The 14629-nt window shown below is 37.2% G+C and overlaps 2 protein-coding genes across 3 annotated transcripts in view; both read right to left on the bottom strand.

The window, feature by feature from the left end:
* The window catches only part of yap1 (Yes associated protein 1), a 33686-nt gene extending 31952 nt beyond the window's left edge, over positions 1–1734 (bottom strand). Inside the window, exon 1 of one of the 2 annotated variants that reach the window (XM_023351447.1) lies at positions 966–1734. In XM_023351447.1, coding sequence (XP_023207215.1) covers positions 966–1166 — 201 coding nt within the window. In that variant the 5' untranslated portion in view covers positions 1167–1734. The remainder of the gene's footprint in view (positions 1–965) is intronic. The other variant, XM_005796837.2, reaches the window with a different exon arrangement.
* Positions 1735–5201: 3467 nt separating this feature from the next.
* cep126 (centrosomal protein 126) lies at positions 5202–14492 on the bottom strand. The gene is made up of 11 exons (XM_023351010.1): positions 14089–14492; positions 13345–13464; positions 12594–12739; positions 12407–12509; positions 12064–12196; positions 8706–10479; positions 7473–7591; positions 7092–7161; positions 5943–6122; positions 5785–5849; positions 5202–5694 (listed from the first exon to the last, which is right to left on the bottom strand). Exons 1-11 carry the CDS (start codon positions 14121–14123, stop codon positions 5623–5625), a joined length of 2817 nt encoding a protein of 938 aa, XP_023206778.1. The 5' UTR covers positions 14124–14492; the 3' UTR covers positions 5202–5622.
* Between the last annotated feature and the right edge of the window lie 137 nt (positions 14493–14629).

Here is a 14629-nt window from a genome sequence, read left to right as displayed (position 1 = left end):
ATAAGTGAAACAATAAAGTGCTATGAAAATTTTTTGCTTCTTTCTCAGAATGATATAAACAAAGAGAAACATCTATTTTTATACATGCGGACAAGCATCCAAGACTCTACAATTCTCAAAATTGTGCAGAGGGTGCCACTGGTGTGGTCCTGAGACAACACAGAGATCAATATCCATCCATGCTCATTGATCATCTGTGCAAGGTTGTGGCTGAGACTGAGGACTTATGCGCAAGTTTTTCCCCCTTAAAATGAAACATAAAAACGGCAACGTCTGGCTAAAATCAGTTTGCTACAACAGTAGCACATGCAGTCCCAATGAGTAAGACTGTTTCTACTTTAGTTTGCTTTTATAAAATACCACAACAGACTGGTGAAGTCTATTCCACTTCTATGTCTGTCAGTACGATTCTGCAACTTAGAAAACTTCGTATTTACTCGGCTGGAATTTGTTTTGAAGTTTCAGAACTACTGACCTAGAGAATCAAGTCAGGGACTGTTACGCATGCGCACTAATTAGAAAACTTGAGCTTCAAGGAGGGAGTTCGGCGGGGGATGGGGGAAGAGATGGGATGGAATCAGAGAAGAAGAAAAAATCCGCAAAAAAAGTATAAATATTATTGATCTTCCACAAACAGACGTCCAAGTTCACTTAATCTCTTAGAATTCATTTATTTTTAAAAGGAAAACAACATAGTCCTACTTTAACTAGACCTGTGTCTTCAAAAACGTACATATGTTCTGTTAAATGCGCCATTTGGAAGATGTACCAATATGTTTTCGTTTTGTTACACATGGACATTTAGATTTAAAAAATTATGCATGCCTGAAAATGACAACCAAGTGTGAAAATAAGTAAGTTAAATGAAATTAAGTGGATGAGTCACATCATGAAGGCCCCCGGGAAGGCCCCAGTTTTAATCGGGATTTCTAAGCAGAGCCACAGCAGAAACAGGGCGGGCTTACTTGTCTGGAGTGGGACTTGGGCTCTGGGGGTTTGAAGAAGGAGTCCGGCAGCTTCCTCATCCTCATAGGCACCGAAGGGGGCACGTTGGAGGTTTTCGGGTTCATCACGCTGTTAAAAAGTAGCTCCAGGTCAGTCTGCGAGTCGCCCCGTACGTGGACGATCTGGTGTCCGGCTGGAGGGTTGTGCTGGTTCGGATCCATGTTCCCCCACAAAATTTAAAAAAAAAAAAAAAAAAGCAACTGTCGAAGCAACTTTTTTCCAAGTGTCCCAAAAACGTTACAGAGCAGAAACCCAGTAAAGAGAAACTTGAGCCAATCCCACAACTTTTGACACGCAGCAGGAAATCTGGAAAATCTCGACGCGTCTCAGTAAAGCACATCCAGCGTCATTCTAAAAGTTTACTTCACGCACACACACAAAAAGTTTGCCACTTTGTTACAAAGTGTGTTAGCTGTCAGAATCGGCAGTAAAAAGCAGCGTTTCTCCGTCGTTTCCTGCTGGCATTCTCGTTAATGTAACAAAGCGCATATCTACTCCACTCTGGAATCTCGTTGTCGCCCCTGCTCATGGAAGTTAAAAGTAAAAACCGCAGAGGCAAACCGCAAAACACTGGGGGAAAAAAAAACAAAAACACACACACACAATATGAACCTTTGGCTGACAGGACCCCGCGGTTCTTCACACGGTTAAATTCGAACAATCTTCGGTTATCTTTCAGTAAAAATCATAGTAATGTTGAGCAAATCACCGCTCCTCACTGGTTCGGGAGGGGGGGGGGGAGTTTCATCCTGTTGAGCCTAAACTTTGGGCAGGATCAAACTTTATGGCCCATGGGGCGTCAGAGGCGGAGCCGACTTCCTAATGGGATAGGACGCTTTAAAGGTACAGTTTGACTACAAGAAACCTGACAAGTTAGGGTCCTTGTTGCAGTATCTAATTGTTTGTTTACTTATTCAAATAATATCCTAATATCTTAATAATTGTTTTATTCCATAATGTTGTTTGTTATCGAACAAACAACAACAAAAAAAAACCCCACAAAGTAGTGTGTACATTTTGGTAGAAAAGAAAATTGAAACGTGTACACAAATAAATAGCATATCTACAAAATACTAAGCAAAAAAAAAAAAAATGTGTACTTTCAGTTTGCAGTTTATACTGTATGTATTTTAAAACAGGGTAAAGTACCGGCAGTGACAATATTTATTTAGATGTATAGTTCCACAAACTTCCAAAGAAAAATTAAAAGTCCATGCAAAGTGAAGTATTGTAATATAATCTTTTTGTTTGTTTGCTTGCTTGTTTTTTCAGGAGAAATAATTTTGTTTTAAAGTCTGTTGGCATTTTGGTAAACTTATTTTCATGTAAATAATATCTAAATATCTTTAAATGACTATTGCTCAATTGTGATTTGCACACCTCAAATAAACCTGTGTGGGTGGGGCACCAAAACTACCTCCCTCCCAGGGGCCCACCTCTCCTTTAATCCAGCCCTGGGAGCACTGGTTACAGTCTGTATCTTGGACATCTTGTTTCTATTTTGTCCTGACTGCTTTTACATATATTCTGCTAGTTTTAATTATTATATTAGGTTTCAGGTATATTTTTATTACGTTTTGAATTGGGTCTTGATGGTGTATTTATGAAGTCTGCTAATAATCTTCATTGAATCTGACGATCAAAGTACAAATATTCAGTCTAGCATATGAAATAATTTTGTTGCTTGGTAATACTATCTTACCTTGATTATTTAATGTATACTGACTAGCATCAGATTAATGTTATCAGTGATTAAAGATCTCGATCATGATTAAAGTCAGTCAATAAAGCTTTACTTGTAGAGCACCTTTTTACACAGCTCAGTGCACACACACACACACACACACACACACACTCATGTGTCCGTCTAATGAGGTTGATGACACATTTTCCCAAGAACTTTAACAATAAATGCAAGGCATCGTCACTCATCAGTGGGTAATAGAACTATTTATTCTCCCTCTCTCACTCTCAATCCCTTTTATTATTTTTTTTACAGTGTTCATGGAAAGTAGATCTTTTCAGTTCCCACAATTGTTATGCTAATGAGGCCTCTCTTCCATTGAGAAATCACTCTGTCAAGATCCTCCCTCTTTGAATGTTGAGGCTCCGTTTCATCTTTTCCCATACATCCACTGAATAAATGATTATGAAGCCCTATTAAATATCAACAGACACAGTAAAGCTCCTAACAAATGCAAAGAGCCTCAGAGTTGCTTGTATATTTTTAGCTACATTAACATATCTGTGAACTGATGCAAATCTCAGATTTAAATTCTTAATTTACCCAATCACTGTCTCTAAGGACTAATACATAAATGTTTTACTTCAGTATTTTTAATTAAAGTTGAACTCTAAAACATATTGAATAGCAGCATGGTTATTAGTAGATCTTATATGATTATATAACTCATATCGTTCCAAAATTACCTTGAAGGTTCGTACAGTAATGACTGTACAGTAGTACTTCCTAACTAAACATTTTGTGCCCAGTTCTGACCAGTCTATAAATTCCCCATGGTATGGTTGAAAGTGGTCATTTTCATGCCATTGTACCGCTCTCAGACACATTAAGAGATAGTCGTGAACAGTCAGTGTGTCTCTAAAGAGACCACCCACTTAGAAGAGTTTGCCCACTTGTGGTCAACATCTCCCCCTCCCCCAGACCCCACCTCTCTGTGATTATCAGTGTTGCATGACATCAGTGGAAAGGTTTTTGTGATTGGCTGTATTTATTAGAATCATAATTTATCTGGGATATTTCACCATTTTTGTCCGGAACATACAAATACTTTTGTCTGGTGGAGTCAGAAGAAAGTTACATCAGTAGATATGAATTCGGGCGCCTCCTTCTGGCTGTTTTAGATAAAAACACCTGAACTAGACCGTAGCATAATTGGGTCAATTTGCAGCATGCTCTTATTTATGACATATTAAAAACAAACAGTGACGTACGATGCCTTCCAAAAGCATATAAGCCACTTCAGTTTGTTCACAATATGCCTTTTTGTACTGATTTGATGTGACAGATCAACACAAATTTATGAATAACATTGAAAGGAAAGGCCAGATCTGACTAAAATTGCATTATTCAAAGAGTAGGCCTCACAACAAACCACTGCACAGGCTTGTACCTGCACCTATAAAAATCTATTATTCCTTGTTAAGTTTCTAACTGTTAGACTGGCTAAGATTCACATTAAAGGAAACAGCCCAACCAAATTCAGGTCAGATCTGTCACAGAACAGATGGAACTTTCAGTAAATGCTATTTATTTCAGTCGTTTGAACAGATTAGCTATATATGTCTTCATTTACACTTAAACTACCCAGTAAAAATAGCAGAAATGATGTGGCTGTATTGTATTGCACTTAAAACATTTCAAGTAAAGATTAACAGCAATTCAAATTTAAAAATTTAGTTGAATATTTCCACTATTAGGAAAGTGCTAAATTTCAATACCTATCTAATCAACAACTTTATTCTTCATAATTAAGTTACATCAGTGTCATTCTCTGATTAAAAAACAGTCGATTTGATACAGATTTTTTTTAACACAACTTGTGATTTAAAGTGTTTTTATAACTGTTCTCAGTTCTGGTTTACGATTAAAGAAAGGGGGAATATGAATGACCTTATATGGCAGCGAGAGACTGCTGTCATGTTGTTATTTATAGCTTCTTCTCGGATCACTCAAATAACCTGCAGTTAAACCAAAGAAGAAGAAAAAGTTGCACCCATGTTGAAAAGAACTTTTTAACACTTCTTGGAGCAAGTCCTAGCTGGCTCAGTAAGGGGCAAAACCAGACATGCCACTGAAGGAGGGGCAGCTACCACACATGAACAATCCCTGCAGCTTCTTCCCCCCTGGTGCACCCATTGTTGAGCGAGGAGGGCAGAAAAGCTTGTAATTAAAAGCAAAGAAATGCCCCACACGTGAAATGAAATAAATACAGTGTGTCATCTTTTGATGTCGTTTTAAATTAAAGGTATTAATAAATAGGACGAGACTTAAAAATAGAGTTCAGTGCACTTTGAAAAAATAAGGAGGCTCTTCTTGCTGAGCGAGTAGGCCCAGAAAACACAATCATCTATTCTGGAGCCATAAAACAAAGGCAAACACAACTTCATCACTGCAACGCTTTATTTAAACATACTTACCAGGGCACAGTCGATTTATTAACCGCCCTATAAGTAGTTAAGGATAGTGCCAAGCAGACTTAACCCAGTCAGCTAACTGTGCGTTGACTACAAATTATACTTTTAAACACAAGAGCTTTGGGAAATACATAGAAATGCAGTAAGTTGTATGTATTTTTTTAGAAAGTAATACCTTACATTTGGAAGGTATGGGTGCATATGGTATTTGGATTTTAGAAATGAATCCATATAGGCATCAACTTTCACTCCCTGATTGTAGAATAACAAAAAACAAGGCTTTTTTGACAGTGCTGTTTTACCCAAAACTAAATTCAGGGTTCAGATTTGGTCACATTAAGTTAATGTTGCTTCAACATTTCTTTTTTTGAGAAACTCCACTAAGCACCTTTGGTAAAATACATTTTTGGTAATAAGAGGTTTTGTGCAAACAATGGTGAGGCTGAAGAATAAAACATGCTAAGTTTTCTTCTGGTAATGAAGCAGGTTCGCAGACGATGCTTGATGCTTGTGATTATTTGACTCTTTGGTCTGTAAACAGAGCAACAAAGTAAGACATAAACACTTCCAACAAACTCAATTTTGGTGTTGAGGCAAATAAAAACTTTTAAATGTACTTACAAGGGGCGTTCCAACAGTTGTATGACCATTGTTGTCAGTTTTGCTTTGCCGATGTGTCTTCAAACCTACACATGTAATAGCAAAGGGTATCATGAGATGTACATGCCAATGTCAAATTGTACTCAAAGTCTCATGCAAATAGCCTCCATATTGCTCACAGTGCAGCTGGTGGTTGAGCCTGTCCAGAGAGAGCATGATTTTATTCTCTTCTAAAGAAAGACTGTTGATCCCCTCCTGGACTCTTTCCGGCATCTGTATTTGGGCCACAGGCCGATTCTGCTTTAAAAAGCCATTAGGATACACTTCAGCTACAGGAAGCTGGGCCGCACGCTCAAAACCTGCAAACCAATGCACAACAGTTTTATTGAATCATAGGTTTCTACCTACAGCACTTTGCAAATGTATTCATAGCTCATTCACATTTTCTAACATTAAAACCAGCAAGCCTGAATGTATTTTTGATGGGATTTTATTTGATAAACAAAGTTGATTCAACAAATTGTGAAGCTGAGGGAACAGGATGCATGGTTTCTACAATATTTAACAAGTAAACACCTGAAAAATGTGTTGGTGCACATGAATTTAGTTTGTTGTTCCACTGCAACCAATTGCTTTCAGAAGTGTCCTAATTACTTAGTGTGCCTGTGTGTAATTTAATCTCAGTATAAATGCAGCTGTTTGGTGAAGGCCTCGGGGGTTTCTTAGTGAACATTAGTAAACAAACAGCACCGTAAAGACCAGAGAACATAACAAGCAGGTCTGGGAGAAAGTTGAGGAGATATTTGAACTGTTCAGCTCATCATTCACAGTAGGAAAGAGTATTGTGCCACAGCAAAGACATTATACCCACCCCAGCTAAGAGCCTGGAATATTAAATAAAATTTTAAAATATATTATTGATCCTGGAGGGAAGTAAATGTTGTTGTAACTCATACAATTTTCTTCCAGGCAGAAAAATGATATCTATGGAGCTATATTGGGCCCAAAAGGTTTGTTCAAAAGAAAAAACAAAAAGACTAAACTGAAAAAAAAAATGTTCAAAACTACCAAATCTAGCTCTATATATTACTCAGTATCATATCCTGGATGACACAATATTTTGTGACAAGCTCTGCTAATCCACATCATTTGCTTTTCCTGCTACTCTTTAAACCTCTGTCTGACCATATGGTTAGAAAGCTGGTCAGAGAGACGTTGGAGTAGGGAATATGATCCTCACACATTATGATCATTGGATGAGATGGTTAAAACTTCTAAATTAAGTATAAATATCCTTTAAAAAACCCTTAAAATACAGAAAGTTGTACCTCCATTTCGAGAAATTGTATTCCAATTCCTTGGACCTGGTCTGATTAGCTCAGTGTTCTGCTTTGTAGGCTACAAAAAACCAAAACAACTTTGTGTTACATCATCATGTTCCAGATAAGCTTTACATTGTGACTTTTAGATTCTAGGGATCAACAGAGGTAAAACCAGCAGGTATGTGTCTTTGCTTATTTTTTTAGTACAACTCAAGATCAACAGGAATGTCTTGACTAACAAGAAGTGTCTGTTAATCAACTTCACTTAGACAATGTGTGGCATTAGAGACAGCAAAGCAAGTTTAAATCTACCAACTGTCTGATCTTTAATAATTATGCTCACTTTCCCTCCCCACAGGGCAACTGCAGACCTGTGGAAAGATTCACCTGATAGGTCTGAAGAAATCTCCTGCTTCCTGCGACAGGAGGTTGTCTGCTGTGCTCAGCAAAGGGTTTCCTGTAGACTTGCCTGCTCTCCCGGGCATGCTTTTGAAGGACAGGTTTGGCTAAAAGAAGATATTTAACTTATTTTAGCAACACTGAAAGGACAAAGTATTGCAGCTATTGTTCAGGAACACATTGATTTACTCAGGTGCGCTACATACGTCTACTTAGCTTTATTTAACAGACATAAAGGCAGATTAAATAACTTTCAGTCATTATATGTAACACAGTTAATAAATTCAGCATCAACAATCCACTCAATAAATAAATGAAAGAATTGCTGGCTATAATACATCAGAGTTGTCTAAGAATGTTGCACATACCACCGTGACAAGTGGCAAGTGAACCTTTTGACTTCCTTCTTGTAGGAAACAAATCATAAACTGTGTTTTGTTCTATATATCAAATATTTATTAAACTATGCTTGTTGTTAAAAAACAGAAGCCAGCATCTTTGATAATACGAAGGTCTATCAATGCCCACGGCAAAGTTGAGTTACATACACATGAAAGTTAAATAGATGGAGGTTCATACTGTATACATTCAGAAGAGTTCTGTTTTAAAGTAAACATATTTTACGTGATTCTTCATGACTTAAACAATCTTTGTAAGTCTTTTAAATAGATGTATCTACAAGAGTAGCTGAATATCTACAAACATATGCTATGATACTGCGAAGAAATAGAAGACCAGTTTATATTTTCTCAGGCTATTTGTGTGTATATTCATGTGAAATTTAAATCTACTGTTTAGAAAGAAACAGGTCTGATAAAAACTTGATTGAACAGTAGATACATTGCCTCTTAGAAATTGTTTTGGTCCTCCTTGGATATTTTATAGCACTTTTACACCGGATAGCTCAGGGATAAAACTGTAGAGATCCTTAAAGCAAAAATTAAAAAGATAATTTTTAAATTTTTTTAAATGTTTTCTTAGTATGAACCTAGTACTCTGTCATACTAAGCTGGCAAAGGCAGACTCCAAAGGACACATCTGTAATAGCAGTGAAGGATGGTTCTACAAAGTATAGACTCAGAAAGACTGAATGCAGGACCCAGTTATCAATTTCCTTTCACGTGTACTACCTTGGAATAGTCTATCAGAATAATCCATTAAAAAGCACATTGACGTTTGTAGCTGCAACATGACATGACCACATAATAAAACATACATTACCATCCTTTGTGTTTAAGGCACTGCGGACTCCATCCCAGAGCTGTGCGATCTCTTCATCTGTGGGTGTGATGTGTAAACAGAGGCCTTTCTCATTCATCGTCCCTCTTTCATTGATGTTGTTGTGAATCTCTTGAGGTCCTGAACTGGATGCGCCATTCACATTGCAGTCTAAATACAGGCAGATAGGGCAGGGGTACGTCTCCACTGAGTTGTTCCTGTACGGAGCCTCCTCTGTGACGGGGGCTTGTTTAGCGTTATTTTCTTCCGTCGGCTCTGTCCGAGGAGGTGGGCGGGGCACCATGATCTTCCCCTGGGTTTTGCCAATCTGAACCACCTCGATGGCAGATTGAGGTCGTATGATGGTGCCCTTTCTTACCCGTGAGGAAACAGGACCCCTACCGAGTCTGGCATTACAATCTCTCCGAGGGACCTTTGACCTACTGGTTCTGGTGCTGGTACACAACGCCTTGACCTTGTCTGCTCGCTCCTGGGCCATGTTAACTTGAACCCCAACATCTGCCCATGCTTCTTTTGTAAAACGATAACCAACAGAGGCTGCTGGGGCCATTCTGGGTCCAGGCTTTGAAGACTCATTCTCTCTAGTGAGACTTGGATGATGGTGCTTGGAGATGTTTGTTAGGTGGAACATGGGTTTCTCCTGGTTTGCTGTGTCATGCTCTTTGGACTCCTTTTCTGGATGGACTTCATCAAACCAGCGAAGCTTTTTTGTCGTGCTGCTATTGACCATCACATCTTTTGTTTTTGCTCTGGTCAATTCCATACTGTCTCTTATTGCTAACGCTACTTGTTTTGACAAAATTAAATGCCCTGAGTCATACAAACACAAATCTTCTGAAGAATACTTGGACTTTTTTTTGAGGATTCCTTTAAGTAATCTGGTGTTGCATAGTGAATAAGTGGAGATCATTGGATCGGGTGTTTCTTTATCTTCTTCTTTTAGATGGTCACACTTCTCTGTCTCTGATTGATCATTAGATAAACATGTAGATGACGTTGATGCTGCATTTATGGGTTTCTCTGTTTGGTACATTAGGTTTGAGACTTTGTTGAGGTTATTTATGGAAATAGAGGCTACTTTCTCAGATAAACGCTGGAGGTTTTCTTTTACTGTATGCAAAAGGACTTCATCATTTAAGTAATTATTGGCAACACTTCCTTTCATCGGCGTCTCCAATAAAATGCCATTTTCAGAAGGGAAAGGAATGTTTTTAGCTGATGGATAAGTCAACTGACTGTCATCATTAATAATTTGAGATCTACAGTGTAACAAATCGTCTTCTGTGGCATATAAATCTTCCACGTTAATATCATCAGCATCAACTTCATTTGTGTCCAAAATGTTGTGGGTTTGACTGTTTATCAAGGATTTTGCCTCCAAGTGCTTTGAGTCTTCATAAGGAATAATAGAAACAGCTAATGAGTCAGGTGTTTGTTTTTCAGATGTGACCCTTGGGGAAGTTTGAAAAACATCCATATTATTAGGAGACCACATAGAATCTGCCTGACTTTCTTGTTTGTGTTTGTCAAATTTTCCAAGAAGGGCTGGATTTTGATCCCGAAGCATCTTTGCCGAGACTGAAGTCCGGGCTGATGTTGGGGTTAAATCATGCCGCTTCTTTGGTTTCTCAAAGTCGAGAAAAAATGATGAATACGGACTCCGTGGACTAAATGTGCTTTGGTCTGACTTTTCATTCTCCAAGCTGTCCTTGCTTAAAAGGCTTTCAGAAATACTGGTATCAGACAGCTGGCTTGTCTGCAACACAGAGGCAAAAAGGAAGTAGTGAGTAAAAAAGAAATAACAGTTCAAAATGTTACAAAAATGTTCTAATCATATGAAGTAAATTGGATTTAGACCTACATATACTCAGTCTATCTGTGGTGAAAAGTATTCAGTGATATTTTGATTCAGTGAAAGAAAGTAAAATATTTAAAAGAAAATTACTCTAGAAATATATTTTCAAGTCTGTGAACAAGAAAAGCAGATAAAAGTGAAGAACAGAATAATTGAAAAATAAAAAAATCTATTAATAAACATTGTATCAAGACACTCTTGATCCAGGTTTCTTAAATGCTAATTGTGCTTCACAAACAGAGCAAAAAAAGTTATATAAACGACTTATACTACAAAATACACTGAGCCAAGGTCAGAGTGCTGCTCCCTAGTGGTTATATAAAACACTATATTACACATTTGAATTATACTTTAAGATCCTTTTACTCCAACCCCCCCCAAAATACACTCCAGTTCAATTGTGTGTGTCCATGATTGTTTGTTCTTTGTATTTCTGTTTTATCTTGTGTTGTACCTCTTCCTCAATGACATTGGGAATCCTGAGGTTATGCCAAAGCACATAACACCTTTCCACTTTTTATTTGTAGAAAATGTAAAAAATATATATAAATAAAATCTTGCAGAATTTTGCTGCCAGAAAATATAAGACAAAGTAAAATTAAGACATTTTCAGGGAAAATTTAGTCATAATTAGTAGAAGGTTGTTGGCATCCAAGAGTGTGAATCATACAAAGCTGTACTAAAGCTCCCCCTGGCGGTGCTGCATGAGTACACTATTAATACTAAATGGAACATTTGAATTCCCAGTATGTTTTTTAACTAATTTAAATTGAACAAGATGTATTTTAATTAAAAATAAATATGATTCCATGACCTCAAAGAAAATAGTTTTTATTATATTAAGACAAGTGGTGGGACTCAATCAAAATTTTTAATCTAGTTAGTTGCAGGGTCTATAGTTAACTAATCACATTTTAATCAGTATATCGACTTAATAAGCAAGACTTTTTGTTTGAGGATGACATTTGGGTGCCAGGTCAATGGGCATATCAGAGTACACACTAATAATGCATTAATATGAATGTAATTAATTAATTGAAATTAATGCAGTCTCAACTTAAAACATTATTCAAAATAGTTAAAATTGTTGAGAATTAAACTATTGTGGAAATTCACACGGCAAACTAATAAATAGACTGAAACTGTATTTACAGGTTAAAACTGACAAATATGACTATTTAAGCAATTTTGATGATTGCAACCTGAAAGAAAATCTATTTGATTAAACATTACAGAATTGATGCATTTTAGAGAGAAGCATTTTTGTCTCCCTCCCCCTTCACTTTCTTCATCAACCTAAAACAGCCTGGCTTTAATGTAATCTGTGCTGACACGCAGAATAAGCGAATTCAAGAGCTCGGAAACAAGATCCAAACTTATAAAACTGAACCACAGCATATAAATAAACATAGCACAGAAATTGACCCCAGGAGATAAAGTAACACAGCTCTGTAAGAGCTCCCACACCTAAGCTGACATAAATACCTCAAAACTGTGAATTTCCAGATCCTTCCTGATGCGGTGCTCCTGAAGCAGTTTATTGTAGGCCTCCTCAGCAGTGAGCATTTGGCGGGGAGAGGATTTAGAAACTGTGGGAGGCTTTGTAGATGGAGGGCCACTTTTTCCAAGTAGAAAAAAAAAACCAGAAAAAAACTTGAATATTACCCTTTTAGCTGGTAAAAAGGCAATAAACACGCAAAAATGTGTTTAAAAAAAGTAACATCCTACATACGGTATTGTGTCAACCCACCGATTGTGGGACAAACTCTTACCAACATCGTTTTATTATGTGTATAAAGTATGAGAAATTTACAGTCAGTCTTTTTACCTGGGAGTGTCAGGGGGTGACACCACTGAGGAGGTCTGGGTATACCAATGCACTTGGATTCGACCAAGTGCCTCCTCCACATTTCTGTTTTTTCTTTTGATAACTATATAAAAGAAAATACATTGTGTAAAGTTTGTCAATAAATTGTTATCTCAAAATTTACATGTGTGTGAAACACGACACCGACTTGGCCTGTATCTCTGTGAAGGAGGCAGATGGGCTCTCTGGAAGCGCTGGGTTGCCTCCTCTACCTGCTGCCTGCGTTGTTGCAGGATGTTGTCTCTCAGGAGCTCCTCCTGAATGTCCCATTGCTTCCTCTTCTCCTCTAGAGCCCTGAGCAGCAGCAGAGAATCCAGGTGAGGGAATTGACATTTTAGACACATTTTAGAAACAGAAACCTGACTCTGTTCCTTCAGATATGTTTCATGATAATCATTAATAAATAATAAGGACTGGCTTAGGAAGCCAAAAATAATAAACAACAACAGAATATTAATTGAATGTAAACACAAAAGATATCAGTTTATTTACTGGAAAAAAAATTGTTGAAATATTTCAAAAATAATGAAATATTTTTGAGATTTTAGATTTTGAGCATTGCTTATTGGTTCAAAAACAGAACCTCACACATTTAGTTTTTGCTGATAAGGACACCTATTAGTGTGTTTAAAGGACTTAGACTCATATAGAAAGACCTTTCCAGCTTCAGTCCTCAGAAAGGTGAAAGATCTAACTCTAGTTAGTCAGTCAACACCATCCAGATCTTGTACTAATGACTGATAGGTTATGTAGTGCAACAGTGACATCTTCCAGGGTGAGAGGCTGAGCTTGGTGCTGTAATCTGAGTCTCTCCGGAAAGGTTTGGGTTGCAACCTGCAAACATCTTGTCAACAAAGGACAAGAAAAAAAAGAAATGAAAAACAAAGAGGGGAACTGACTTTCTCCGTTGATTGGTCTCCTGCAAACATTTCCGAGCTCGGGTTTTGCACAACTTCTGCTGCTGGATCAAATGTTGCCGCTCATTTTCGAGATTTCCGGTATATCCAAGCTTGGAATTTCTAGAGAAGTACCATGCGCTAAGGAGAAAGGCGTGACAACATGGGTGTCATCCTGTATGGGTTGTTGTTTGTAAAGTTACAAAGTAAAAGATTAACAGGTAGCTTTATTTAGCCTGTCAAAGAGAAAGAAAAAAATGGGTGTTGATTTTTCAAAGTCATATTTTCACCATGTTATTCAGACATTTATAAATGTCATAGTTCCAAGATAAATATTTTATTCACAAGATAAATGTTTAGTGTCCACCTAAAAGTTTAGTCTGAGTCTAGTTATTTAGCTTACAATATTAAAATTAAATAAAAATACTTAATTTGGAACAATGACATTTATAAATGTGAATAACATGGTGAAAATATGTCTTTGAAAAATAAACACCTGTTTTCTCTATGACACGCAAAATAAACCAAACATATTGCTGTTAATATTTTACTATGTAACTTTGTAAACTGCATTTCATATACTTGTGAGTAGAGAACATAATGAATAATCTCATGAATTAAACAGACTGTTCACATAACCTTTACACTAATTGCAAGCTTCACCTCAACACGTCATGTGAACTCTTTACTGGGAATGCAGAGTTCCCAGTATTTACAAGATTAATGAAATCAGTAATTTGAGGATACAGTAGATAGGAGAATTTTGCTTGTAGATTCTGCATCCTCCCAGAATCTTGGTTTTTGATGTCCGTACGGACAGCTTCAGGTACAGTTCTGAGCAAAAGTGAGTCGCTGCCTTTTTTCACTACGTCACGCCGTTAAATTTTAATTCACTCATCCGTTTTCACGGCGAGATTACAATTTTCAAATCCAACTAGCGATATGTTCTCCCATTATCCACAACCGAATCTCAGAGGTTCATTAAAAAACCACACGAAAAAAGTCATTTGGTAGAGATAGCTGTGAGTTTCCGCTTGCGCTCTGTGTATACTCCCTCCATGATAGCAACCGGGGGACGCAGCTCCTTAACAACCACGTGCTGCCTTTACGTACACTAAAAAGTGTCGGAAATACACTTAAACAAAGACAAAACGTCATTTAACACAAGTATCCTGGTATTGAAAAGATAAAAAACAAATCCGCCCAATTCTTACCAGTGAATTTTAATATAATACGTTTCAATCATACGTTAATGATGTGTTTAACAAATAAAAGACACCAACTTTAA

This window comes from Xiphophorus maculatus, chromosome 18, assembly GCF_002775205.1.
Source record: "Xiphophorus maculatus strain JP 163 A chromosome 18, X_maculatus-5.0-male, whole genome shotgun sequence".
Taxonomy (NCBI): domain Eukaryota; kingdom Metazoa; phylum Chordata; class Actinopteri; order Cyprinodontiformes; family Poeciliidae; genus Xiphophorus; species Xiphophorus maculatus.
Note: the sequence above shows the minus strand (reverse complement) of the source record. Positions and strands in the feature narration are given on the sequence as shown.

Bases quoted from the DNA above. Each gene is read 5' to 3' on its own strand.
- cep126 (XM_023351010.1), bottom strand. From the start codon at position 14,123: ATGCAGAATCTACAAGCAAAATTCTCCTATCTACT. The intron at 7,592-8,705 runs GTAATGTATGTT...ATCTTCTTTTAG, and splicing joins TGCCTTAAACACAAAGGATG to CCAAACCTGTCCTTCAAAAG. The intron at 5,695-5,784 runs GTAAGTACATTT...CTCTGTTTACAG, and splicing joins CAACTGTTGGAACGCCCCTT to ACCAAAGAGTCAAATAATCA.